The 26,615-nt window shown below is 44.3% G+C and overlaps 2 protein-coding genes across 4 annotated transcripts in view; both read right to left on the reverse strand.

The window, feature by feature from the left end:
• ITGAE (integrin subunit alpha E) overlaps positions 1-6,407 on the reverse strand; it is a gene marked incomplete at its 5' end in the record, with an annotated part of 62,662 nt that extends 56,255 nt beyond the window's left edge. Inside the window, 2 exons of one of the 3 annotated variants that reach the window (XM_081890203.1) lie at positions 932-1,046; positions 6,102-6,391. In XM_081890203.1, the coding sequence (XP_081746329.1) occupies positions 932-1,046; positions 6,102-6,138 (152 nt within the window). Of the gene's footprint in view, positions 1-931; positions 1,063-6,101 lie in introns of those variants that run through there. The other 2 variants (XM_081890205.1, XM_081890204.1) reach the window with 2 other exon arrangements.
• Positions 6,408-8,072: 1,665 nt separating this feature from the next.
• LOC309358004 (transient receptor potential cation channel subfamily V member 2-like) lies at positions 8,073-26,205 on the reverse strand. Its single transcript, XM_081890777.1, has 16 exons — positions 25,892-26,205; positions 22,924-23,106; positions 21,772-21,899; positions 20,082-20,234; positions 19,813-19,953; positions 19,380-19,681; positions 18,316-18,492; positions 17,205-17,363; positions 16,059-16,154; positions 15,057-15,127; positions 14,045-14,210; positions 12,988-13,054; positions 11,914-12,225; positions 10,894-11,011; positions 10,656-10,750; positions 8,073-9,346 (listed from the first exon to the last, which is right to left on the reverse strand). Exons 2-16 carry the CDS (start codon positions 23,088-23,090, stop codon positions 9,246-9,248), a joined length of 2,253 nt encoding a protein of 750 aa, XP_081746903.1. The 5' UTR covers positions 23,091-23,106; positions 25,892-26,205; the 3' UTR covers positions 8,073-9,245.
• Positions 26,206-26,615: the final 410 nt, after the last annotated feature.

The following is a 26,615-nucleotide window of genomic DNA, read 5'->3' on the forward strand; positions in this document are numbered from 1 at the left end:
CTTTGAGTATGTAGTGCAGAGATGCTCTTGGGCAGAAATGGCCAGATGTTGCCAGACTCCAACCCCATCAGGCCCAGCTCAGCGAAGTCAGGGAGAGAAAGCAGAGAGTAATGGTTAGAGCACAGGATTAGGGCCTGGGAGTCCAGGGTTCGAATCTCCACTCTGCTATGAAGCTATTTGAAGCGCTGACCTTGGATCAGCCATTGTCTGTCAGCCAAATCTACCTCGAAGGATGGACACATCTGTCAATTTCGGTGCCTCACTTAAACAATAATAATAACCCCACCTTAAATTCCGTTCCCCACATTTCTGCACCACTTTGCAAGTTATTTTTGTACAAGAAGTCCTCATGACAATTCATCAATACTCTAGTCTAGTGCACATATTTCCTAATTTCCATATTTTTATATGCCATACAGTATGTACATTTTTGCAATCAATTTCCCCACAGGGTAATTGCATCTTTATTTTTGCTAATATATCCATTTTTAGGTACTCTTTCCCCATATATGTGCATTTTTGTGCACAGTGTTTGTTGGAGAACCGCATCGTAAAATTGGGAGAAGCGTGAATTTGGAAGGCTTCCATGTTCGTGGATTGGTCCGAGCAATGGGAATTCGGTAATTTCTTATTCAAATGCAAACAAAATCACATTTCTCCCCCATCTGTCCTTCACAGTAGCCAATCACACAGTTGTTTTCAAACGAGACTGACCTTCTGCCATTGGTTACCCAATTTACGTGTTTAATGTAATGAAAACAATCCTTTGTCTCAGTCCAAGCCTCTGAGTCAGGGCTGTGCAGTGATTTACATGGCGATTTGGCACACACATGGATGCAATTTTGCACCTTTCTCTGGAAAATTCTTCCACTTGCAGGAAGTGGGGCAGTTTCCTTTCCCCCTCAAGCAGCCTCAAGACGTTTCCCCTTACCAGTTCCGTCGCCCATCTGAGTGTTGGAAAACCTGGTGCCCAAAGGAAGGGGAGACTTGTGGTGAGACCCACCTCCAGCTGGTATCAATGTTAAAGCTCTTCAGAAGATCTGGAGCTGAGAGAAAGACCATGAGTGACTGGCGGCTTGAAATGACAGCAGGTGGGAATTTGTTTAAACATTAGGAAGTACATTCTGATGATACAGCAATGGAACGGGCTGTCTCAGACGTCCGTGGGTTTTTAACAGAGGGTGATGGGTAGCCCTAGCCTGGCAGCAGGGGTTGGACTAAATGGCCTTTGGAGATCCCTTCCACCTTATTCTAGGAAGGAGAAAGAAGCCGCAAGTTGGGCAGGTGTTATGTATTAAGCTTGGATTCTAGAACAATAGGCAAGTAGGATCCTAGAATGGTCTTTTCCTGCCGGCCAATCAGTTGTTGCAATCAGGTTCCAGGAGGGAAGGAGAATCAGCCAATCAGACGGGACTCATTGTGTATATAATGTACAGTGGTACCTCGGGTTACATACACTTCAGGTTACAGGCGCTTCAGGTTACAGACTCCGCTAACGCAGAAATAGTGCTTCAGCTTAAGAACTTTGCTTCAGGATGAGAACAGAAATTGTGCTCCGGCGGCACAGCGGCAGCAGGGGGCCCCATTAGCTAAAGTGGTGCTTCAGGTTAAGAACAGTTTCAGGTTAAGAATGGACCTCCGGAACAAATTAAGTACTTAACCCGAGGTACCACTGTATATAAAAAGCCTGAGGTTTGGGGGGGCAATTCAATCACTGTTTTACAAGCTGCAATAAAGAGCATGAAATCACTACAGGAATCCGAGTATATTTCAGTAGGAAAGCTACTGATACAGCAGTGGTTCAGATGTAACTCCAAACCTTGGTTTAGTGTTACACAACACCCGCTCTCAGGCTAAAATTATATGCCCTGGAAAGGTTGCCGAAACAAACATTTTTTTGCAGGTGCTGAAAGAAATGCAGTAAAGGCATCTTTCTAACATCAGTGGGCTGGGAGTTCCAAAAGTAAGTGCTGCTACTTTAAACAACAGGTTCACTCCAAGTGTGGGATGGAACTGCTATTTTTATTGATATGACTAAGCTCCCCACCCCCCTGAGAACACATTTTTCTAGATGGGGAAGTCTCATCTTGAAGAAGTCTTGTAGAGCACCGTGGTTTTTGTGGCATAGCAGCTCAGATCCAAACTAGACATGACGCTAAATGTCTCTCAGCATTTAACATGCAGCGGGCGGCGGGAGGGGGGGGAAGGTATTTTCTTTGCCTTTTCTTAGCTGGAAATTTGCAAATGCTTATTATAATTCCTGAGGGTGAATCTTTTACAGCTAAATCCAATTTGTCCAAAACCTTTAATGCATGGATCAGATTGGTACATAGGCATCGTGCATTAACAACATCAACTTCGTTGGACTGGTCATGTTGTGCGGATGCCTGATGATCGTCTTCCAAAGCAACTACTTTATTCTGAACTTAAAAATGGAAAGCGTAATGCTGGTGGTCAACAAAAGAGGTTTAAAGACTCTCTCAAAAGAATGTAGTATAAACACTAACAACTGGGAAACACTGGCCTGCGAGCGCTCCAGTTGGAGAACAGCCTTTGCCAAAGGTGTCATGGGCTTTGAAGACACTTGAACTCAGCACGCAAGGGAGAAACGTGCTAGGAGGAAGGCACGCTTGGCAAACCCTCACCATGATCAACTCCCACCTGGAAACCCATGTCCCCACTGTGGAAGGACGTGTGGATCCAGAATTGGCCTCCACAGTCACTTATAGACTCATTGTTAAAACCGTGTTTATGGAAAGCAATCTTACTCAGCTACGAGGGATCGCCAAAGAAGAAGACATAAGAGGTATAGAGCAGAGCAGTTTCCATGGAAAAGGAACTTTTCACAGCTTAAAGCCGCTTAAAACTACCGTACTTGCAATGTAAATGTAGTGGGCTTATGATAAGGTGGCCGCATTCTGAGCAGATGTGTTCAAAGAAATTGGAGATAACCAGACAAAGTCTAGTCAGAGACCCAGACTTTACTTTCTAGGGAGACAATCTGAACCTGAATCTTAAGCATCTTTTTGGCCGGCTTTATTAGGAGCCAGACTGGTGATACTAGAAATTCTTAGATGGTGCAACATTGACGACTCAGCATAAAAATAGTCTGGCCATTAGCGCTGACGGAAAAATTAACCATTAAACTAAAAATAGCAATGGAAATCAAACAAAAAGACACATTTCCAGTGGATTGGTGTCCTTTTATTATGCGCAGTGCAAAAGAGGAGAATGTGGGACCTTCTCCACATTATATAAAAAAAATTGGTTGCTATGACTGTATGCCACACAAATAGAGTATGACAATTTAAGAGATGCGAGCTTCGGCGTAGTCTGACCTCACGTCTTCAGAAAGGGTGGGAGGATGGTGTAGTGCTGTTTTGTAATGTAAAATAATAATAATTATTATTTTTAAAAACTTACAATCACAAAAATAAGGTGGGTCCTAAAATATACATCTCAAGTGCCAAAAGGTCTTAGGGTTTTCTTAGGTGAAAATTTGCAAAGGCTCATTATAATTCCCAAGTGTGCATCTTTTGCATTGGGATCCGGTTAGTGGTTAGTGGGAAGCGTAATGCTGGTGGTCAACAAAAGAGGTTTAAAGACTCTCTCAAGGCAAATCTAAAAAAATGCAGTATAAACACTGACAATTGGGAAACACTGGCCTGCGAGCGCTCCAGCTGGAGAACAGCCTTTGCCAAAGGTATCATGGGCTTTGAAGATGCGTGAACTCAGGATGCAAGGGAGAAACATGCTAAGAGGAAGGCACGCTTGGCAAACCCTCACCGTGATCAACTCCCACCCAAAAACCAATGTCCCCACTGTGGAAGGACATGTGGATCCAGAATTGGCCTCTGCAGTCACTTATGGACTCACTTTTAAAACCCTGCTTTGGCAGACCCTCTTACTCGGCTACAAGTGATCGCCAAAGAAGAAGAAGTGGTTTTGAGTGTTCCAGTAAAACACGAGCGTGGATCCCCCATGAGTCTAGAAAATACATGCCCTCTCACCGCCTCACTGACTGGCAAGGCCACCCGCAGCGTTTGATGGATCTTCCAGATGACCTGTTCATTGAGTATTCATTCTGACTTATTTGTGGGGAAGCTAGAAGAGACATTACATCAGCCCACACTCTCCAGAACATTTCCCCTCCACTTCCCTTTTTCACAAAAAGAATGTTCAGTCTTTTGGCAAAGCGCAATACCTCCTCATCAAGGATGACGGTGCAGCCGAATTTGTGGGTGTGTGACTGAATCCCACCTGAAGTGCCTTGAAGTGTCTCAAAGTGCCCAGTGACAGGGGACAATTCCCAGCCCCTACCTGCAGACACCGAGGATCGAACCTTCTCCATGCAAAGCTCAGCCACTGAGCTACAGGTCTCCTCCTATGAAATAGAAGCCTGTCTTGGTGCTCAGTGCAACATGTATTAACTAATTAACACAGTCTGTAGTCCGCTGGCAGTAGGAGTACAATATGGGCATGACTTTAAGTTAACACCTTACATTAAAAACCTGACAGTACCAAATCATCGAAGGTTATTCACCAAAGCCAGACTAAACATCTTTCCTTCTGCAGTGTTGGATGGCAGGTTGAGAGGAGTTCCCCACCAGGACAGACTTTGCTCGTGTGCTCAAGACATCGATTCTATAAAACATATTTTGCTGCACTGTATGAAATATGAGCAAGCCAGGGCTGAACTGATATTACCCTTGCTGGTACCTTTCCCAGGAAAATCAGAGACTCACTATGTCAGGTTCCTACTGGAAGACCAGACAAACGCTAGAACATTAGCAGTGGTGAAGTTTTTTTCAGTGGTTGCAAGAACCAATGATCCCTATCTTTAAGTCTGAACAAAATGCTTGTTTAACCTGGAGGTAGGCTGTCTGAATTGTGCATTGCTTTGTAACGATTTGTTGGGTCTCTGGACCGTAATAAAGATTGATTGATTGATTGATTGATTGATTGATTGATTGATTGAATTAACAACTTTTGGGAAACTTGAGGCTTCCTGAGCTATTTTATCAACATGGCGACTTGGAGAATTGAGTTGCTGCTGCTGTTATTAATTTGATTTATTGACCTGCTCTTCACCCTAAGGTCCTAAGGAAGACACCGACAATTTAAAATGAGACATTAAAAACAGTTTAAAACAAATGGCTATCTCAGGAATACAGCTGGTCCCAAGAATGTACATCTCAGTTGTCAAAGATCAGGGTAAGGAGATGCATCTTCATATTCCATGAAAACTTAACAACACAGCTCAGTGGGGAGGGAGTCCCACAGCTTAGGGGCTGCTACAGAAAATGCTTCTCTCTGGGGCTGCCACCACCCCTAGCTTTTGAGGGTCCTCCTCTGCTGATTTTTATATCTGCGGAAGTCTGTAGGGGCCAATATTTGGGCCCTGAGTCTTTTAGCACATACAGTGTTGCAGAAGCTGCTTTATGCTAGGTTTCTCTGTGACTTGCCTCATTACTGAATGAATTCTTTTGAAGTTTGTAAACGATTGCAAACCACTTTGAAAGAAGCTCTTGTGCTCTGAAAGCACGATAGGATGCAGTTTGGATTGGGGGAGGGGGAACATAACCTAAAATCAAGAGAGTCTGGGGAAGAGACACGATTCTGCTCTTTAAAAGCAGAGTTCAAAGCCCAGCATCTGCAGGTAGGGCTGCGAGAGACCCCTGTCTGAAACCCAATCAACAATATTGGGCTCGATGGACCGAAGTTCTGACAATGGAATAAGGCAGCTTCCTATGTTCCTATTTAAATCAGCCCTTACTTCAGAGCAGTAAGGGCTGAAATCTTGCTTTATCTCAGTGTAGCTGCTTTTCATGCAGAAGGGCCTGGGTCCAATCTTCAGCAGCTCTAGGTAGCCCTGGAAAAGTCCCCTTGTCCAAAACCCCCGAGAGCCACTGCCATTCAGTACTGAACTGGACCGTAGACATTAATGAACTAAGATGGACTTCAGTATATGCACAGCAGCTTCCTATGTCGTGCAAAAAGGATACAGCGAGGCGGAGAGAAAAATATTGCCACCAGCGCAACATTTCATTTTTTTTAAAGAGATCTTTCTGTTAATTGTGCAGAAGAGATGATTCACTTACCCAGAAGCAGGAGGAGGAACTGAAGAGTCATGGTCATGGTTGAGATGCTCCTGTGTGGACAGTGCAAAAGCTTCTGAGATAAAACTCACGAGAAGCAGCTGCCTGTGGCGTGGAAGAGGGGAGGCCTTTTCCAGAACTGCCGCCTCTGTCACTGATGAGACACAACTCGAGACAAGCCCGTTGTGGGTTTCCTCACATGAGTTTCAAGATGTGGTTGAGCCTCTGAGGCTTCAGGCGAAGCCGAAGCGCCGTTTGCATCAAAGGCTATCTTCACGGACCACCTTTCCCCCACCTGCTCTCTTTCAAGCCCACTGAAAGGGGTTTCAGTTTTGCACCTGTGTGGGGGCCGCACGTCTTTTGCCTTCCGGCATTTTGACAAGCAACATCTTCTGGGCTACCTTTGCTGCTTCGTTCAGTGAGGGGAAGGCGGTTGTAGATAGAACAGGCCCCAGACTCTGCTCACCTGCCATAATTTTCTTTGGGTGCTCTGACACTTTCCAGGACAAAAACAGCACCACCTGAAGGACAGATTTTATCAAGGGGTTGCCACACTTGCTCACACCCCACCCAGAGCAAGGGAGGGGCTCCGATCTTTGGTTCACCGGGTGTTGCTGGGCTACAACTCGCCTCATCCCTGACTACAGACCAAGTTGGCTGATGGAAGCTTTCCCTGCAGATGGTCCCAGGTTCAAATCCCGGTTATCTTTGCTTACAAGGATCTTGAGGAGCGAGTTCCGGGAATGACCTTTCTCTTTCTAGGATCCTGGAAAGCCACTGCCAGTCAGTGCGGGCAACACTGGGCTACTAGGCAGACCAATATTAATTTGGGCACATTTTTTAATAGATAAGAAGCTGCTTTCCCTCTGCCAGAATATGAGGACCCACAACAGGGTCATCTCATGCAGCCAAATGCTGAAAGATTCAGGAGAGACCAAAGGAGGAATTTCTTAACATAGCACATTCTTAAATGATGGCATTTGCTACAGCATTATTTTTATTTGTTCATTACATTTCTATCACACTTATCCTTCACAGAGCTCATGGTAGAAGACACATGTATCCTCCCTCCCTTTCTGCTTCATCTTCACAGCAACCCTGCGGGGTCTCTCTCTCTCTCTCTCTCTCTCTCTCTCTCTCTCTCTCTCCCTCTCTCTCTCTGCAGTAGGGACCAATAAGCTCACCTTGATGCTGAAAATGCAACAGCAACAATAACAATCTTTATTACGGTCTAGAGACCCAACAAATCTTTACAAAGCAATGCACAATTCAGACAGCCTACCTCCAGTTCAAACAAGCACAAAATGCAACTTCATTAACAGATCATTCTTTTTAAATGTTTTATTATGTCTTTATTATCATTTTTATAAATGTTGGAAGCCGCCCAGAGAGTTTAATGGCTGTGTTGCTGCTCCAACTATAGGTGGTTCTCTGTCTGAAAAAACTAAGGCACTCAGCCAAGCTGCCCTTTCAGGACATCTTTAGCAAGAAAGTTGTTGGAGGGGTTGGGGGAGTGGGGTTAACATCACCCCATCACTGCTGGTTGGTTTAAGCTGCAAATGGAGCAGCAGCTTGGCTTCCAAACTTCTAACGCTCCATATGAGCAAGGTGTACTTTCCAAAGCCTTTATTCACATCCTGAGGAATTTCGGCTCAGGGGATGGAAGGATGCTGAAAAAAGCCTCCTGGTTCATCTTAATGAAGTGAGCAGGGCTTACTGGGTTGCCCTGGCAACAAACCACCTTGGGGCAAAGCCCTGCAAGACCCCGCCAATTTTGGCAGCAGCCAAAAGAGAGGGGGTGATGGACAAAATTAATCCTTTATTGCACCCAGCCCTGGCCCTGATGGAAATGCAAGTAAGCCCTTCCCTGGTCATCACATCCATCATTTTATGCACTCAGTCTTCACGATTGGTTGGGGGGAGAGGACAGCCCTTCACTTAGGTGTGTTTTTTAGCCAAATAAAGACAACAGCATCGTGGGAAGAGTTCAGATTTTATTGCAGGCTGCAGTAAGCATAAATGATCCAGAGGAGTTTTCCAAATTCTGGACCTAGAATGCAAAATTCAAACACTTTTATAACAATCTCTAGCTCGTGAACAATCCCTTTCAGCAATATGATTGGATAACAGAATGCATGAACAGCCTGTGGACCCCTAAAGCTAATCTCATTGGTCAGAGCAACCTGCTCCTAATTACTACAGCAATAGGTAGTTTTGAGCAAAGTTTATAAATTCATTTTTTTTAATGTTTCGTGCAAAATGTTGCTATTCTGCAACCTGCTAGATGAAGTTGTCTGAATTAGTGAGTGTTACTGACATCCACCTGGGTCCCAGGTCATCACACCCAGGTATCAAAGCAGCCAGGCCCTTCTGATGTTCTTAGGCTGAAACTCTTTGATAGGAAACTCTTTGAACTAACCTTCCTCTAAAGCAAGACTGTTAACACCCAGCCTACATTTATTAAATAACCAGAAGCATTTTGACTGGGCACTGTAGGGGAGGACATTAACAGACAGGGTTGTAAATTGTTTCTATATGCAATAACGGCAGCAAGAATATTACTGGCACAGAAATGGAGAAGAATTACCGACGAAAGAACAGTGGCAAATGAAATTAATGGACTATGCAGAATTAGACAAATTAACAGGAAGGATTCAAAACCTGCGGGACCAGAGATTCTTAGAAGACTGGAGTAAATATTTGAACTATTTAAAAAGCAATTGTAATAAATAGATTACGCTAGTAGGATTGCAAGAAGTTCTGCAAGGAGGATTGTGTGAAATATTGCAAGGAAGATTATGAAGAGGATTATTAGTTAAAGATAATTAAAAGTAATAGAGAAATTAAGAAATGCAGAATAAGTGATAAGGAACGGAAAATCTTCAGAGGTTGTTGATGGAAGTCTAAAATATTGTATAAGAATTTATGTTAAATGATTATTGGAAATGAGATGTTAAAAAACTAATAAAAATGTATAAATAAATAAAAAACACCCGGCCTGTAAAAGGCATGCTGCGTGGTCCTTAACAGTGATTTGTTTTGTTGTTGCCGTGGTCAGATTGCTCTCAAGCCATTGAAGGAGCATAGCTGGAGGTGGGTGTTCACGTGGTCTGAGCAATCCATCATGCCCTCCTGGTGTTCTCTCCCTCAGTGGCTTCCGTCTTGCAGCGGCATCTGTTCCTCCGCCACCTCTGGCATCGTGAATCGTGCCCTCACGCCCTGAGACACTCGGTTCAGCAGGCGCTTCCCTGGAATGGGACAGAATGGGGAAGCATCTATCAAGGCTGTGAAGCAAGAACAGGCAAGTCTTCAAGGAGGTCAGCGGTTGTGCCCAGGCAAATAAGTTAGGAGGGGCCGTAGCTGGGCCTTTGTATGCAGAAGGCCTCAGGTTCAATCTCTGGTATCTCCTGATATCTTTCTGCCTGTCACTTCCTGTCCACTGATGCTTGTGGTGCAAAACTCTATGCATATTTTTGTCTGGAATGATATAAAGCTCCCCCAAAATCCATTCCCCCTTCATTATTGTATGGCATTCTTCCTCTTCTTATAATAAAAATGTTTTGTTTTTTAATTAAACAAAATGAACCAAAGATAAAGAGCATTTTCATAGCATTCAGATATAGTGGGATATATGCCTCACCCTTTAGCTATTCTAATCTTAGCAGCAATTATAAGGTGGAACACTATTTCATAATCATTTTCCAAAATAACATCTTTTAGATAACCAAGCAGAGATATTTTAGGACACAAGGGTATATGGTATCCTAACATATCAGAGATATTAGCCTGAACAGATTTTCAGAACATTTCTATTTGAGAACAATCCAAGAAGATAGGTATGTAATCTGCTTTGTTTAATCTGCATCTCCAACATTTAAAAAAATGTTTTTTTAAAAAACAAAAATCCTAGCTCCTCCATAAAGAACCGAGAAAGACTCTTTCCTGAAAACCTGTAGCACTTGTGAAAATCTCGGAAGTATAGAGAGAGCAGCTGCAACATCATGAATATTTAAATAAATAAATAAATAAATAAATAAATAAATAAATAAATAAATAAATACTCTTTTGCCAGGAGAAGTCACTCGGCTGCAGAGATGGGCAGGCATGAGACTTTCTCCTGCGACTGGTTTCCTGATTCTGATAAAGCAACATCACCTGCTGGCTGGCCAAAAAAGACAGAGCCACAAGCAGGCTGTGGTGCTGTCCACAGGTCTCAAGTGCCACATAGACTTACCTGACTGTGAAGGCAAGTAGGTAAGCAAGGCTTTTGAGTAACAGAGGGGTGGATTGCCTGTGGTTTCCTCCAGTCGTGGCTGGGTTTCAACTCCCATCATCCCTGAGCATTGGGCCATGCTGCCTGCTGAGGGTTGTGACTGCACATCTGGAAGGCTGCAGGTTCCCCTAGACTTGTTTAGGACAGGTTTGGTGAACCTGTAGCCCTCCAGATGTTGTTGGACTACAACTCCCATCATCCCCCAACACTGGACGTACAGGATGGGGGTGATGGGAGGGTCACAGGTTCCCCACATCTGGAGTAGGATGTTGCTCTTCACTTGCCTTTTGACACTGTCTCGTTGTGGTCTGAGTCTGCAGGCTCCTCCTTGAGGGCTCCCACCTCTTTCTTCCAGTTAGCCCAATCTAGCTCTTCTACTCTGCAAAACATACAAATAAATGGTGAACCAGCTGAATCCCTTCGCTCACTTGGGGGAAAGACACAGTCAATATATATTTGCTTATCTGTGCAGCGCCTGTTGCTCTGTGGACCTGCAACAGTGCAGGGCACGGTCAAACTCACCGGAAAAAATATCTCTTATCTTTCTCGTCTTTGGAGCCGATAGACAGCTGGCAACCAGACCGCTTGGGTTTCTGCCAATGCCAAACCCAGCTTTTCTCCAACTCCATAATAGCAGTTGCTCGCTGTGGGTACAATTCAAGAGGAATAGTCACATTTTCAGATTTAGGGGTGATTTGAATAGGAGCAGAGGAAGCTGTCTTATATGAAGTCAGACCACTCCTCCATCTAGCTCTGTATAGTTGACCTGACTGGAAGTGGCTCTTGGGGGTTTCAGGCGAGGGACATTCTCAGCCCTTTCCTGAAAATTGGAGGGATTGAACCTGGGACCTTCTGCATGCAAGGCAGGTGCTCTGAAATGCTGTCCCACTTGTAGACTTGTCATAGGCACCCAGGGGGCTACTATGGAACAGGGTGCTGAACCACATGGGCTTGTTCCATCAGGGTTCGCCTTATGTGTGAATCTTTTGTCAGGGTTAAGCAAATAGGCAGCTGTCAGAGTGGGATCGAGAGTTGGGGAGTGAGGAGGCAGGAATTTGTCTACTTATTTATTTACAGGATCTGTATGCCGCAACGTATAGCTTTATGTTCCCTGGCCAGAGAACAATGGCAACTGTGCTTGTCAACACCAATGAATAAAGCCAAGAGTCTATGACAAAGAGACATGTTGCAGAACACACAGAAACAGCCATTTTGGAGGGGCCTTTAGTGTACTGGTTAATCTGGCCCTGTTCCATCAGGGCTCTCCTTATGGGTGAATCCTTTGTCAGGGCTGAGCTAACAGGCAGCTGTCACAGTGGGATCAAGGGTTGGAGAGTGAGGAGCTGTTGTATGCTGCGCTCAATAGCTTCATTTCCCCAAAGCAATGAGCAAGGCCCATTATGCTTGTCAACACCAAAGACAAAGCCAACAGTCAATGACAGAGACACGCTGAAGAATGCACACAGAAACAGCCAGCTTGGAGGGGGCCTTGGTGTAATGGCTTTGGCTCAAATTAAACCCCACCCAAAAGTGGTTTTGGACTTGCCTGCAGCTTCCAGATCTTTTGACCATCTTCAGAGACCTCGGTGACCGTCTCGCTCATCAGGGCAATCAGCATGTTCAGAAGGAGGATGTAAGTCATGATGACATAGAAGAGCAGGAGGAACATCACAAAGTACCTGAACCTCATGTTCTGTTGGAACTCCAACTCCCCCATCCCAATGGTGAACTTGAACAGCTCCAGGGAAGTCTGTAGCAGCCCAACATACTTGACTTGGTCTTTGCCATCGCTGTTGACGAGGGAAGACCCATTCTGGACTGGCTGGGGAGCCTCCCCGGTAAGTATGACAAGGGCTGAAATGGGAAATGAGAATATTTAAATCAGGGGGTCCTTGAAGAATCTCCTTGTAAACCTCTCTATTTGCATGAGAATCCTGTCCCGAAAGATGTCACAACTCAGGACCTACTGTACTAGTCATGGACTGTGCCATCCACAACTCATCTTGGGTTGCCAGTTCGTTTCCAGGTCCAATTTGAGGCGCTCACATGAGTGTTTCAAGTGATAAATGACATAGGCCCCAAACAGGGTTTTTTTTGGGGGGGGGAACCCACCTACTTCCCTACAGACCCTCCTGAGCATTAAAATCAGCAGAGGGGGCTCCTTGGAAGTTCTGTGACCCTCTGAAGTTTGGGGGTAGGTGACCCAAGAAAGGACATTCTTTGTGGTAGCCCCTAAGTTGTGGAAGTCTCTCCCCATAGATGTGCATCGGGCACTTCAATTACAGTGGTACCTCGGGTTAAGAACTTCATTCATTCTGGAGGTCCGTTCTTGTATATAGTTTCCGCAATATGCTGAAGACACACCTCTTAACCCTGGCCTTTGCAGGGGAGAGTGGAATGCACAAATATCAATGAATCCCCTTACTCTGCCTAATAACAGGGCCAGCCCTGCAAGTGAGATCAGGCGGCATGTTTACTAGGCATGATTATTACTAAGTGTCATTTTTCCTTGTCTTTGTATATTGGATGCATCTGAAAAACACAGTCAACTGTGCTGCTAAAGTGGCTTCTGCTGCCAGTTCTAGCCCTTCCCTGTTAGGACAGGTAGAGACTCACCTGTTGAAAAGCTGAAGAGGAAGATCACATAGACCATGAGGAAATGCATGAGGTTCCGCAGGATAGCCTGGAATGCAGAGCAGGATAGAAGTGAACTGGGGAATCCCAGCATGATGGAGGACTGGGCAGAGACTTGGGTTCAGATTTTTGCCCAAGGGTGACTTTCAAGTGGTTGACCTTGGGCCAATCACATTGCCTTGCAGTTTAACAGTAGTGCAGTTGCGAATTCAGAAATGCAGGGTCCCTTCATGGTATCCACAGACACGTGCCCTCACAGCCACACACCCTTCTAATATTATACAACTCTAAGTTTGTACAATAATATGGGAAATATATAACAATAATTAGGGATGTGTTGCAATAAGCAGTACTGATCTCCATGTGTTGCCATTCAGTTAAATCAACTTTTCTGCGCAAATCACATGGGCAAATTGTTTGAGTGCGCCAATATCTTCCTTCTCAGTGACTTAATTTGTGTTTACTTGAAGTGTGGGATTAATCAGCTTCATATAACCAACAGGCTTAACCTGACACAGCAAGCCTATGAGGCAGGTTAAACTGCAGAGGCGTCGTGGCCCAGGATCGCAGGGTGTCAATGACTTTTTACTATTTCTGCAGCAGGGTCTCTCCTTCCAGCATCCTGGAATCACCCAATCAGCATAAAAGGGAATCCTCACACCCTTTTTGGAGCCAATCAGAGTAAGGAAAAGTGAGTCAGCCACTGAGGATGGGCTCCTAGGGTCAATCTGAAGAAGATACTCTGGAAGAACACTGTGGAAGTTCTGTATGCTGCATGCTGGGCATTTAAAAACACCAGGTGCTAAAGTTCCAAGAGAAAGGTGTGCTAGGTCTGTTATATACAGTGTGCTGGTTTTAATATTTTGGTATTTGGCGAAAAGGAAAAATAAAGAGGCAATTCCCTGAATGCCTAGATCCAGGTTTTGGAGTACTCTTTGGTGAGAGGGCACCAGCAGAGATTTAAATTCGCAGAACATGCAGCAAAGTAAAGCATGGGAATCCAGGCTGTTAGACCTTTAGAATATGGAGTTATACCAACCTTGTGTATCATGACAACGTAGATCCCGGTCTGCTGAAAGCCTCGCATGTAATACAGCAGGTTTGTCCAGCCGAGCAGGAGGGAGAAGACCATCCAAGACAGGTAATCTTCCAGGCCTGCAAGGTACATCACTGCCGAAACCAGCAGGGTCACTGACTGCAACAGCCTGTGAGAAAATGGGGTGTGTGTGCAGAGATGGTCCTGCTTAGTGAAGGCGTCTTTCAGGCATAGAGGAGTCTGCTTGGCCGGCCTGCCATACAAAAGCTAAGCCACATGCCACAGCTAAGCATGAATGAGCTACAGGGTGGGTATTCAGTGGGGGAAAGGCAGCCTCTTCACTCCTCCCTTGGTCCTGCTACCTCCACAGGACCCAGAGCTAAGCCATGGTTTGGCTATCACATTACATTCAAAGCGGGGCTTCTGAGTTGTCCTAGGGAATAAACCATGACCGGTGAAGCAGGAACAAACCGTAACTACTGTATAAGTGTCCCAATGAGAGGCCTTGGCTCCAGTAATTCCACACACAAAAAAAAATCATAAAAGTTTTGTGCTGCTTGAATGTAAAAAATAAATATATCAAAGATAATAATAATAATAATAATAATAATAATAATAATAATAATAATAATAATAATTTTTATTCATACCCCGCCCTCCCCAGCCAAGACCGAGCTTAGGGCGGCTAACACCAGATATAAAACAATGGATTACGATACAACTTAAAAACAAGATTAAAATACAACGTTAAAATGCAGCGTTATTTCAACAGAAACTCAAATCAGAAACATTTTGGGGATGAAAACGTCAAATCTTCACCAAGGCCAACTATTCAGACTGGTCCTACATGGGCCAGAAGAAAGCCAGGGAAGTCCCCAAATAGTTCCATCACAGAAGGATGAAAAATGCAAGAAAAAAAGAGCATGAAACAATAAAACTATCAGTAAAATCAGTTTTAAAACAACTATTTTTTTAAAATAAAAACCCTCTTCCCTACTGTCCCCCCTCAACATACAGAAAAATCTCAATGTAGCCATCCTGAAGCAGAGTTGTCAGTGACCGGCGCCTTCTCCACAGGTAAAAAGCCTAACAAGCAAATGGACAGGAACACTCTTGTCAGTACAGCAGAAATAGTGCAGTGGCAAATTCAGAAGCGCAAGATCCCTTCATGATAAGTCCAAACTAAGTCTGCACAACCTTCTAAAATTATATTAATTAGCGATGCATTGCAATGATCAGTGCAGACACCCATGTGTTGCCTTCCAGCCAGGTATATGCACGGGCAAATCATCTGGAGTGCTCCAGATCTTCTATCTCAGTGGTTTAATTTGTGTTCTCCTTGCAGTTGTGCATGACAGAACTTGCACAATGGTCTCTTGAAACTTTAGCAGCTTGTGATGTCAGTGTTCCTAAATGCTGCATGCAGAACAACTCTTCCTCAGTGTTCTTCCCCCGTGCCTCTAATTCTCTGTGAAATATTCAGTTTTGCTTTATCAAATCCTTGGGTTAGGATATCTCTTGGGAAAGTTAGGATATCACCTATTTTTTTCAAGGCTTCACCAGTGGCATAGCGTGCGTTGTCAGCACCCGGGGCAAGGCAAGTAATTTGCGCCCCCTAACCCGTGGATTTGTGCCCCCTAACCCGTGGATTTGCGCCCCCTAACCCTAACCCCCAGATGTTGCGCCCGGTGCGGCCGGCCCCCCCTGCACCCCCCACGCTACGCCACTGGGCTTCACATCATGGTGGGTTGACAGAAAAAAACACTGTGAGTCTGATGTTGTAGGCTTGTACGTCCAAACTAACCATAGTTAGGATAAACAAATCATGGTTATGTGCAAACCAGGGTAGTGTGTGGAACCTTAAGGACTAGGTACTTTGTTAATTCTTTTAAAAGGAAAGATTTGATGCTGTATAATTCTGCAGCCAATCCTATTTTCTTCTGGCTTTCTGTAGCCAACCTAAGATATCAAACACATCCCAAACAGCAGCAGGAAGAGCAATAAGAGTATGTCATACCTGATCAATGAGGAGATACACACCTCCAATTAAGACAATGATCTGGCCAATGAGCCTCAATACGTCTCCAGCAGTGAGTGTCACTGGAAAAGGAGGCTGGGAAGATTAAAGGAAAAAAGATAGGTTGGGAGAGAGAACTTAAGTAATTTGTTAAGATAAAAGCAGAGACAATCAACTGTTTGTCAGGGTTTGCAAAAAGCTGCACAGAAGTCTGAAGAGGGTGTTGCCAGTGCCAATCAACTGGTTGATGGTACCCTCTTCTTGACCTAGGCACAAATTTAACTCCCTAACAACTATGGATGTATGGATCTGTCGGTACTGGCTTCTCTCTTTTTCTCCAATCTTCATTTTGGTTCTCTGCAGCAGTTTGCAATAAAATAAAATAAAAACCATGAAAACGGATTCTCATTTTAAAAACATTTTCACAGAAAACTATGCACACATTGCTCTAAGTACATGCATTTCTTTCTCTTTTTTTGTACATGCAGTTTGGATGGAGAATTGCATTGTAAAATTGTGAAAGGATGGTCGTGTTTCAGTCTATGGATTGTTCCCAAAAGTGGAAATTAGGTAGGTTTGCCTTTAAATGCAAATTTGGCACACTGAATTTAAATGCAAATTTGGCACACCAACCGTCCCTAACATCTTCTTCTTGCTTTGGCGATCATGGATTTAACAATGAGTCCGCAAGTGGCTGTGGAGGCCATTTCTGGATCCACACGTCCTTCCACAGTGGGGACATGGGTTTCCAGGCAGGAGTTGATCACGGTGTGGATTTCCCTAACATAAGGTACTTTTGTATGCTATCTTCCCACAATATATCCATATTTATGCACACATGCATCTTTTGTACATGTTGCTTGGCTGCATAACGGCAGTGACAGATTCGGAGAAGTGTGGATTTCAAAGGATGTCTGCATTTCAGTTCAGAAAGTGGAAATTAAGTAGGTTTGCCTTTCAGCGCAAACTGAATTGCATCTCTCTGCCACCCTTAGCCTACATCATGTATGGGCAGGTGGGTGCGGCTTGGCCCAAAAGGGCCTTGTAGTACAAACAGGGAGCTTCCACACTTCTGCCCTAGAGAGCCACACTCCTCCTCTCTCTGCCTCCCTCTCTGTATCCCCCAAGCCCCAAAGCTGCTGTTACCTTCCCCTCCAGAGGCCGGTGATAAGCAACAGCTGAGAACACTGACATGAACAGCACATAGGAGAAAAAACTGATGTAAAATCTCATGGCTGCAAAGGAGTCCCATTTGCTTTGAAGAAGCTTGTTTATAGGTTCCAGGACCACCATCTCGTACCGCTTCTGTATGTCGGAGAAAGAAAGAAAGAAAATAATTCATTGATTCAGCCCCCACCATCCCTGGTGATTAGCCATGCTGAGGCTGCTGGCAGTTGGCGCCCAAAAACATCTGGAGGGCCACAGGGTACCCTAGCCCTGCTCCAAGTTGCACAAAACCACAGCTTCTTCAGCCTGCAAACAGGTTAGCTGAATAAACTGTGGTTTTGCGCAACGAAGAGGCCTATACTGGTGTGTGTGTCTTTACTTAAAGGTATTAAACTGCTTAATCATCTAAAATGTTCTAAGCCATGTACAACAGTGCAAATCGGCATAAGAATGCCATAACAGTGCCATCAAAAGAGAGAGAAACAGTCTACCCCTGCCCTGCTCCAAGTTGCATGAAACCGCAGCTTATTCAGCCTATGGCCTTTACTGGTGTGTATATGATTGTTTCAGGATACTGAACTGCTCAATTGTTTCAAATTTTCTAAGACATGTACAATAGAACAAATCAGTATTAAAATGCCAAAACAAATGTCATAAAAGCAGAGATAAAGTACAGCAATCCAAGATTTTCTATTACAGCTTTTTATAGGGAGAGGCCATTGATCAAGGTTACCTATTTTGTTTTCCCAAAATAAGTATCCACAAAGGCACCAAATCAAGACTCTCCAAGACAATAGTAGCCATCCTGGATTAGGCCAATGGCCCATCTAGTGTCACAAAGTGGCCAACCAGTGCCTTTGGGAAGACCACAATAAATATATTCTCATGGAGACTTCTTCAAAGAAGAAAACAAGTATCTAATCGGCCTGTGCAAACTTTTTTTAAGGGGGTGTTGCTCAGTACTGGAAATAAAACAAAGATGGCACCAAGAAAATCTCCTGAAGAGAGAAGCCTAGATGTAGAGAGAACTGAAGGATCTCCCCCAGGGATTATTTTAAAGCAGACAAGTCGCCTTCATTGATCATCTCACCGGAGTATCGCTGCTGTAGGCAAGAATGTCCAACACAGAGTTCTCCTCATAGCTGTCAATGGAGGTCAGGTCGTAGAGAGAGATGTGGACAGGCCCGTAGGTCCATTCAGTGAACTTCCGCGAAAGGTGACGGTACTGCGGGTCTTTGATTTCACGGTGAATAATGTTTTTGAAGATCTAGGAAAGACAAAATAGGGGGTGGGATTTTCTTTGGGTTTTTCCTTCCAACATTTATTCTTATTTCTACTTAAACATCATATGAGGCCCTTCTTTGTGTGCTCCTTCTACAAGAGGTCTGCAGGGTGGCAAGATGAGAACTGGCCTTTTCAGTGTTTTGGGTGTTTCTAAATGCTTAGCTCTGGAATGTACAGACCAACAACTCCCCAGTGTTCTGCTGGCATGTCTTCTCCAGAGTGACCCTAGGAGTCCATCCTCAGTGGCTGACTTACCTCCTTCCACTCTGATTGGCTCCAATCAGCACAAAGGGTGGGAAGATTTCTTCTCAGTGGCTAAAAAGGTCCCCTTTCAGATACTGGGGAAAGGGACCCTGCTGCAGAAATAGTAACAGGACTTCAATCCCCCATGCCCCTGAACCACTACACCTGTGCCAGAAACAGCTGTAGCTTGGAGGGTGTGAAGTCTAAAAATAGTCCCAAGGGCTGGATAGAGAAGCCTGGAGTGTTGAAACTGGCTCTCGGGCCTTAGTCTCACCATCCCTAGGGCATGATATCTGAGTTTGTGCAATGAATTGGTGGACTTGTGAAATCATGTATCCCCAGTACAAATCTTCTTAAGTTGTCTTCTGCAATTTGTCCTCTCAGTCTCAGCCTCCTGCCTGGAGGCTGACAACACTGACCTATCTTGTGTGGCCTGAATCTCTGCTAGCATGATATGGAGATGTCGCCTTCCAGATATTGTTGGACTTCCATCTCCAAGTAGCCAATGAGAATGAGCAGTGATAGCAGACAGGAGAATGATGGGAACTGGAGTCCAACAACATCTTGGAAGGTCACAGGTTCCTCAGCTCAGAAATGCAGCTGATGATAAGCTCCCAACTGGCTTACCTCTATCTTTCCAGTCTTGACGGCCAGGGTCAAAGGGTTCAAGCCTTCCCTGTTGGTTAATTCCTCCAGTTTCTGGCTCAGGTTGAGCGTAGCACTGTGCATCAGGATCTTGTTGTACATCTCGATCACCAGCTCCCTGTTCTTCTCATCCACATCATCAGCCACCATCACCAAGGCATGGAGGACTGTGTTGCCGAGGGAATCCCGCTCTGCCAGGTTGGCCTTCTGATGAGGGTTATCCAGGAGATACCTGATCACTTCTGGTTGGTTGGTGCAAGCAGGTAAGGAAAGGGGAAGCTCACCTGGAGGAGGAAGGAGATGAACGGAAGCAAAGCTGGGAGAGGTATGGCTGCTTTTGGCACAAGTTACAAAAACTGAGCACCCACTTCAAGAATCTGTGACAGCGGACTTTAGGCACACAGTATCAACCTACCAAAGTAGAAGCATGCCCCTTTCTCCTGCTGGTGGAAGAACTTTCCACAGGCCTTGGCATGGACGTCAGCGCCATTCTCCACCAGGAGCTTGATCAGATCTAGATTCCTCTCCTCAATGGCAATGTGGAGTGCTGTGTGGCCTAGCAGAACAAAAATGGCATTAAAAAAATCATTAAAGAAGTCAAACATAGAAAACAAGCATGTTCTCCTACACCTGAGTGGAGGAGTTCTTTTTTTTTATGCTGTCTCCCCACCCCAAGGTCCTCACCTTTATAGAAGCTATCCTTACAAGCTACGTTGATCAGAGGCCTTGGGTTCTTGGTCTCCTGGTCTATCTTCAACAGCAAAGGGATGGTGGGGTTTGCCCCATCTTTTAAATTCAGCAAGGCCTTCATCAAGCAGGTCTTGCCTGTTTCTCCATCTGGAAGAGAAGGGATTTCCATCCTTTGTTTGGAGAAGTGCATTTCTTTTTTCTAACAAGGACAGTGTAAAGGGCCATTCAAGTCTATCAAATGCTTTAAGAATATCCAACTCAGCAGGGAGTCTTGCTGTAAAGCTTTAGGTGAATTTTAGAAAGCCTTCACAAAAGATCTCATCTCCAGATTAAGGATTGTTTTCAAAAGTTCTCTAGAGGGGTAAAGGATCTCTCAGTCTTGAAAACAATATTGAGTTGCAGCTATTTTGAAACCTAACAAAGACCCAGCAGGTCTAAGAATCTTTGGACCAACAGTACTTGCTAATCAAGATTAAAATATTTATCTGCTGTCTTTGCTCAGAGATTAAAGATTTTAATCACAAGATATGTCCATAAAGATCAAGAAAGTCTCATGCCAGGAGGCCAAATAAGCCACCCCACCCGCATTTCAAACATTCAGGGAAGAGCAAATTTGGATTTGTGAATTAAGTTGGTTCACTTTGTTAACTGCACTGAACTTATCTGCAATTCCTAGCCTTGCTCTTCACCTGCTCTCAGATCCTTTTCACTGGAAATTCACAGGAATTTAACCTAGGGTCTTCTGCACACAAAATAGCTAAATGTACCGCTATGCTGTGGGTCCTTACGACATCATATACTACAGCGTTTCTCAGCCTGTTCAACTGGGTCATGAAATCTGTGCAGATGGGTCACATAATGATTGAACCCAACACATCCTGCAGTCAGATTATGTACATTCATTCCCATGAACAACACTAATTTGTAAGTACCAAATATTTTTCAACAAATTTCAAATTAATTGGGATGTTAAGTTATTTAAAAAATTGTATGCCTGAAGCAACAGTTGTAAAATAGGGAAACTTGCAGTTGCAAAATAAATGGCCACAAAATATGTAAGGTCCAAAATCAGGTGACAATTTTGAATCAATATGGTAGAATATGCATTTCACAACTGCGCTGATTTTAACCAATTTTTGCATGTTGGCCCCTGAGACCAAGCAGCAGGTTTTTGTCTAAGTCTGGATACAACTGGGATCTGTTTTGAATCAAGATGATGGCTTGAACCTTTCAAAACTGAACTGTGTATTTGGACACATCTTAAGGTATTGTAATCATATATTGCATGATAATTTGGGAGATCTAGAAACAGGTTTTTGTCTGCTCAACTGAATCAATATGGCAGACTGAGCCTTTCAAAAACTGCCCTGTTTTCAACCATAAGTTCTTATAGTTTCCAAATAATGCCAGTTATTAGTTTCCAAACAAGGCCAGGTGTGAAGCAGCTAAGTTTGTGAAAAACCACACAACTTACCCTCAGAAATAATGCCATTAGTAAATCACTTTTTTACTCTTTTCTTTTCCGAACTCCACTGTCAGTCCTCTTGCACTCTGATAGTCCTCCTCAATCCTGCAAATACTTCTGTGAAGTCTGAAATTCCTGCCTATTCTCAGATCAATGAGAAGTAATACTACTACTACTACTAATAATAATAATAGCCCCAGTTCTCAGGCTCATGCCCACCTGTGTACTCAGAGTTGGTAAGATATTTGCCACTTCTTCGCAAATAGTCCCCCAGTCCTTCCAGCTCCTCAGGGTTCCCCCTCACGATAGCACCAAAGAGGCGATCCTTGTTAAAAGTCTCCTCTTTACTGTGGAAGAAAAGCAGAATGAACAAACCCGCAACATACATTTGAAGCAGCATCATACCAGTTTAAAAAGTCATGGCTTCTCCCAAAGAATCCTGGGAACTGTTGGTTAAGGGTGTGTAGAGTTATTAGGAGACTCCAGCTCCCCTCACAATTTCCAGAGTTCTCATGGAAGAGAGGAACTGACTCCTAAAGCTCTCTGGGAATTGTAGCACTATTAGAGGTCTCCTAACTCTCTGAACCTTTAGCAAACTATAGTTCCTGGGATTTTTTTATTCAGGGAGTCGATGGATGTTAAGTTGGTATCATAGCATTTTATGGCATAGGTGTGACTGGCTGGCAACATTAAGCCTGCCATGTGAGAATCCCTTGCAGGTTTGACCTCATCCCCAAAGGCACACTTTTCCATTGTCTCCTGAGACAGATGGATGCCAACCAGCTAGTCTAGGAAGGACTATACCTCAGTGGTAGAGTTCCTGCTTTGCATGCAGAAGGTCCCAAGCTCAATCCATGGAAGCTTCTCCAGGAAGGGCTGGAGATTTAGGCTTTCAGCACCTTTCCCCCTCTGCAGAGGTGGGAGATCTATTAGTATGGCCCGCCCTTGGAGACTGATTGATCCAATGCGTTTCCAGATGGCTCTGCAGGATTTACCTTTCAGAACTCTTTGGGAGTACAGTGGTACCTCGGGTTACATATGCTTCAGGTTACAGACTCCGCTAACCCAGAAATAGTACCTCAGGTTAAGAACTTTACTTCAGGATGAGAACAGAAATCGTGTTTTGGCAGCGTGGCGGCAGCAGGAGGCCCCATTAGAAAAAAAGGGGTGCTTCAGGTTAAGAACAGTTTGAGGTTAAGAATGGACCTCCGGAACGAATTAAGTACTTAACCCGAGGTACCACTTTATCAACAAATATGGATAGCAGCCTACATGCCCATGATGGAAGTTGTTGTCCGCCGACTTCCAGAGGGCCACAGATGATCCCCACCCCTGTAGTAGATGGGTTGACTCCTGAAGGAAACTCCTTACCTCAGAGGAGGAATCTTAAGCCCAATCTTAGGAGATGGAAGATGTTCTGGCTCATAGGAGGTTTCCATGGGCCGCGGCTCTCCTTTCCCCCCAACTGCCTGCTTCTCCCTTGCCTCCACATTGTCCAAGGTGCCATCATCTATCTCCAGTATTGGTAAGGTATGCATCACGCTGTTGAAAGTGCTGGCAAGAGAATAGATCATCACAAGAAGAGTTATTTAATCTACAGGATATATATAACATAGTAAAATATCAAACTTTGACCAAACTGCGGGAGGCAGTGGAGGACAGAGGTGCCTGGCGTTCTCTGGTCCATGGGGTCACGAAGAGTCGGACACGACTAAACGACTAAACAACAACAAAATATCAAACATTAAAAACTTCCCGATACATGGCTGCCTACAGATGTCTTCTAAAAGCTATGTAGTTCTTTAACTCCTTGACATCTGAAGGGAGGGTGTTCCACAGGGTGGGTGCCACTACTAGAAGGCCCTCTGCCTGGTTTCCTGTAATCTCACTTCTTGCAATGAGAGAACCACCAGAAGGCCCTCAGCGCTGGATCTCAGTGTCTGGGCTGAACAACGAGGGTGGAGACCCTCCTTCAGATATACTGGGCTGAGGCCCAAATCAAAGCGCAAGATAATAATTGAAACATAAGCCAGCTTCATCGCTTTATTTTATGAGACGTGTATTAGGAGAGTCTGAACATCATCCAAAATGCAAATATGGACTGGGTACACAAGAAGCAATGAGTCACTTCCTCAAATATACATCATATGAACGAAGCAAATATGAACCCTTATTCCATGTTACTTTCACTCTTATTGTTGATGAAGGGAAATTTCATTATCCTTCCTCCTGAAGCCAAACTTTATTGATTTCTATTGCAAGGTTTAGGCAAATACATGGAATATCTTCCATGTATTCACACTAGGTTACTAGTGTGAAAGGCCTCTCTGAATACCAGTTGCCAGGAACTGGTTCCCGTCACACTCAGGTCTTTGATTTGAGGCTTCCTGTTATGTACTGAGTTGAATAGGATCCAAAATGCAGCAGTCTGATTGGTCCTAGAACAATAGGATTCAGAATGCAGGAGTCTGAGTAGTCCTAGAACAATGCAGCAGTATGATTGGTCTCAGGAGCCACCCAATCCAGCTCCAGATGGAAGTGAATCCACAACCTGATTGGCCTACAGGAGAATTCCAGAATTAGCCAATCACGTGTAGCCCATTGTGTAAATAATGTATATAAAGCAGATACTTTGGGGGGGGGGGACTTTCATTCCTCCTCACCACTATGAGCTGAATAAAGAGCATGAAATCCACTCTCGACTCTGAGCATATTTCACTTCCCATTAGGGGCCTCTGGTTGTCCCCTGTGAGAATGAACACCCCCAGGATGCTGGACTAGATGAGCCACTGGCCATTGGGTGCTTCTGATGTTCCTAACTTCTTTCAAGTCCTCCAGGGCTCAACCCTAGAACCTGAGAGGCCCCAAAGAGCACTGTCCCTAACTAGGTCTATTCTCATTCTTATTGCACCGTACCTGGAGCTTTAGGAAGAACAGGGACTGCATGACAGACAGAAATCCAACACATTCAGTGCACGCATGCATGCCTGCATGCACAGACACCATTGCAACACCTCTAGGCCAATTTTATATCTGAAACTCACTTCAAGTTTTTAGTGAATAAAAACTTTACTTAAAAAAACCCAGCAAGAATGCAATCAAGATCAAGGGTCTAGAAACCAAGCCATGTGAAGAATGATTGAAGGAGCTGGGTATGTTTAGCCTGGAAAAGAGACTGAATGGAGATAGGATAGCCATCTTCAAATATTTCAAGGGTTGATACATGGAAGATGGAGCAAGCTGGTTTCCTGCTGCTCCAGAGATTAGGACTCGAACAAATGGATTCAAGTTACAAGAAAGAGATTCTGACGAGACATAGGGAAGAACTTTCGGATAGTAAGAGCTGTTTGGCAGTGGAACAGACTCCCACAAGAGGTTGTGGACTCTCCTTCCTTGCAGGTTTTTAAGCAGAGGTTGGGTGACCTTCTGTCATGGGTGCTTTAGTTGAGATTCCTGCCTTGCAGGGGGTTGGACTAGATGACCCTTGGGGTCCCTTCCAACTCTACAATTCTATGTTTCTATGATTCTAAGAAATATCTCTTGGTTCACCCCCTCTGATTTAAAAGATCATTCCCTAATCACAGATATATGGGGCTGGGTTTGTGGCTCTGATGACTCCAGAGCAAGGGGAAAGCATTCTGCACAGGCTCTGAAACTCTTCTCCCTGACTGACAAGCAAAAAATAGTTTTCCACTATTTCACAGTACTATTTTCATTTCCCCCCATAAGGTTGTTTAATTTTCCAATTTTCCTTAAAAGCAAGCTGGGGTATGGTTATGCCCTAATATCTTTGGGTCTCTGAAAGTTCTCTTTTGTCCTTAACCTTACCAGAAGGGTGCTGGGTGGCAGTTCTTACAGCAGGAGCAATTGTACTTATGAAGCAAGAAGCATATTAATTAGATGGGACGGTTTTATAAGCACATTTTCCGCAGATAAAACACAGGCCCATGAGGGCTAGAAAAAACTAAGCACAATAATGGTTAACCTGAACAGCTCTCCAAACATAATAGCTGCTATTCTTGAGAGGATAATAATAACCAGCATGGAAATTCAATAAGAGCAATTAACAATGTAGCCCCACTCATGAACCAGATACTGGGCATAAGCCATCTTTGCACCATGATACTGGCAGTAGGAGCAGCCATGGTTGATGGAAAATATGTTATATTTAAGGGGTCCTCTGCCAATGGACTGAAGCTCCAAATGGGGAGGTCGTTCTATTTCCTTTTCCTGATGTTGTATCTGAGTTCATTTCTTGGGCCACGTACGAGGCTTCATTCCCAGGCTCCCCAAGCCATGCCTCAAGGAAGCAAAATAGAAATTTCCAAAGGTATCTTACCTTTCTGAAGGCACCTTAAGATTTAGGATTTTGTGCTGGATAGCACGCAGAGACCAGCAGAGTCCAAGGCAGTTACAGATCCCACAATATGACCTTTCGAAACATACGCCAGCGACATCCTTCTGTTTTCTGATACGCGTAACAGGAGAGTCACATTACCCACCTGCTCCATAGGTGCTCTGAACATTTGTCCAAAATGCAAATATTTATCCAGTAGTTGACACACAACAAACAACGAGTTACTTCCTCAAATATACAGAATATGAACCATGGGCGTAGCCAGGATTTATGTTGGGAGGGGCAGGATTTTTGGGGGGCGCAACCAAGCTATATGTGATGTCACTGGTCAGTTAAGTATTTTTATTTATTTACTTGGGGGGGGGCAGCTACCCACCGCCCTCCCTTGCCTACGCCCGTGATATGAACCAAACAGCTGCCACCCTCGCCCTTATCCCAGTCTACCTGCAAGATTGCCTTACTCCATATATTCCCTCATGACTGCTTCGATCTGTAGAACTGGAACTGTTATAGGTTCCACATAATATCCGTTCCTCATTAGTAAGAATTTGATATTTTAGTGTAGCAACACCAAAACCTTTGAACTCCCTGTCTAATGATGTCTTGCAGGCACCTTCATCATACTCCCCACCCCTGCTAAAAACATCTTGCTGTTTTTCTTCTTTTTGTAAAGGTTTTGAGGTTTTACCTGCAATCAAGCGGTTGA

This window comes from Podarcis melisellensis (genome assembly GCF_964234715.1).
Source record: "Podarcis melisellensis genome assembly, chromosome: 15".
Taxonomy (NCBI): Eukaryota; Metazoa; Chordata; class Lepidosauria; order Squamata; family Lacertidae; genus Podarcis; species Podarcis melisellensis.

What these genes read in the sequence shown, in the direction of transcription:
- LOC309358004 (XM_081890777.1), bottom strand. Translation starts at nt 23,090, where the DNA reads ATGCATACCTTACCAATACTGGAGATAGATGATGGCACCTTGGACAAT. An exon ending in CCTACAGCAGCGATACTCCG is followed by an intron (nt 17,364 to 18,315) that starts GTGAGATGATCA and finishes TCCGACATACAG; the next exon opens with AAGCGGTACGAGATGGTGGT. An exon ending in ACCGGCCTCTGGAGGGGAAG is followed by an intron (nt 16,155 to 17,204) that starts GTAACAGCAGCT and finishes TAATCTTCCCAG; the next exon opens with CCTCCTTTTCCAGTGACACT.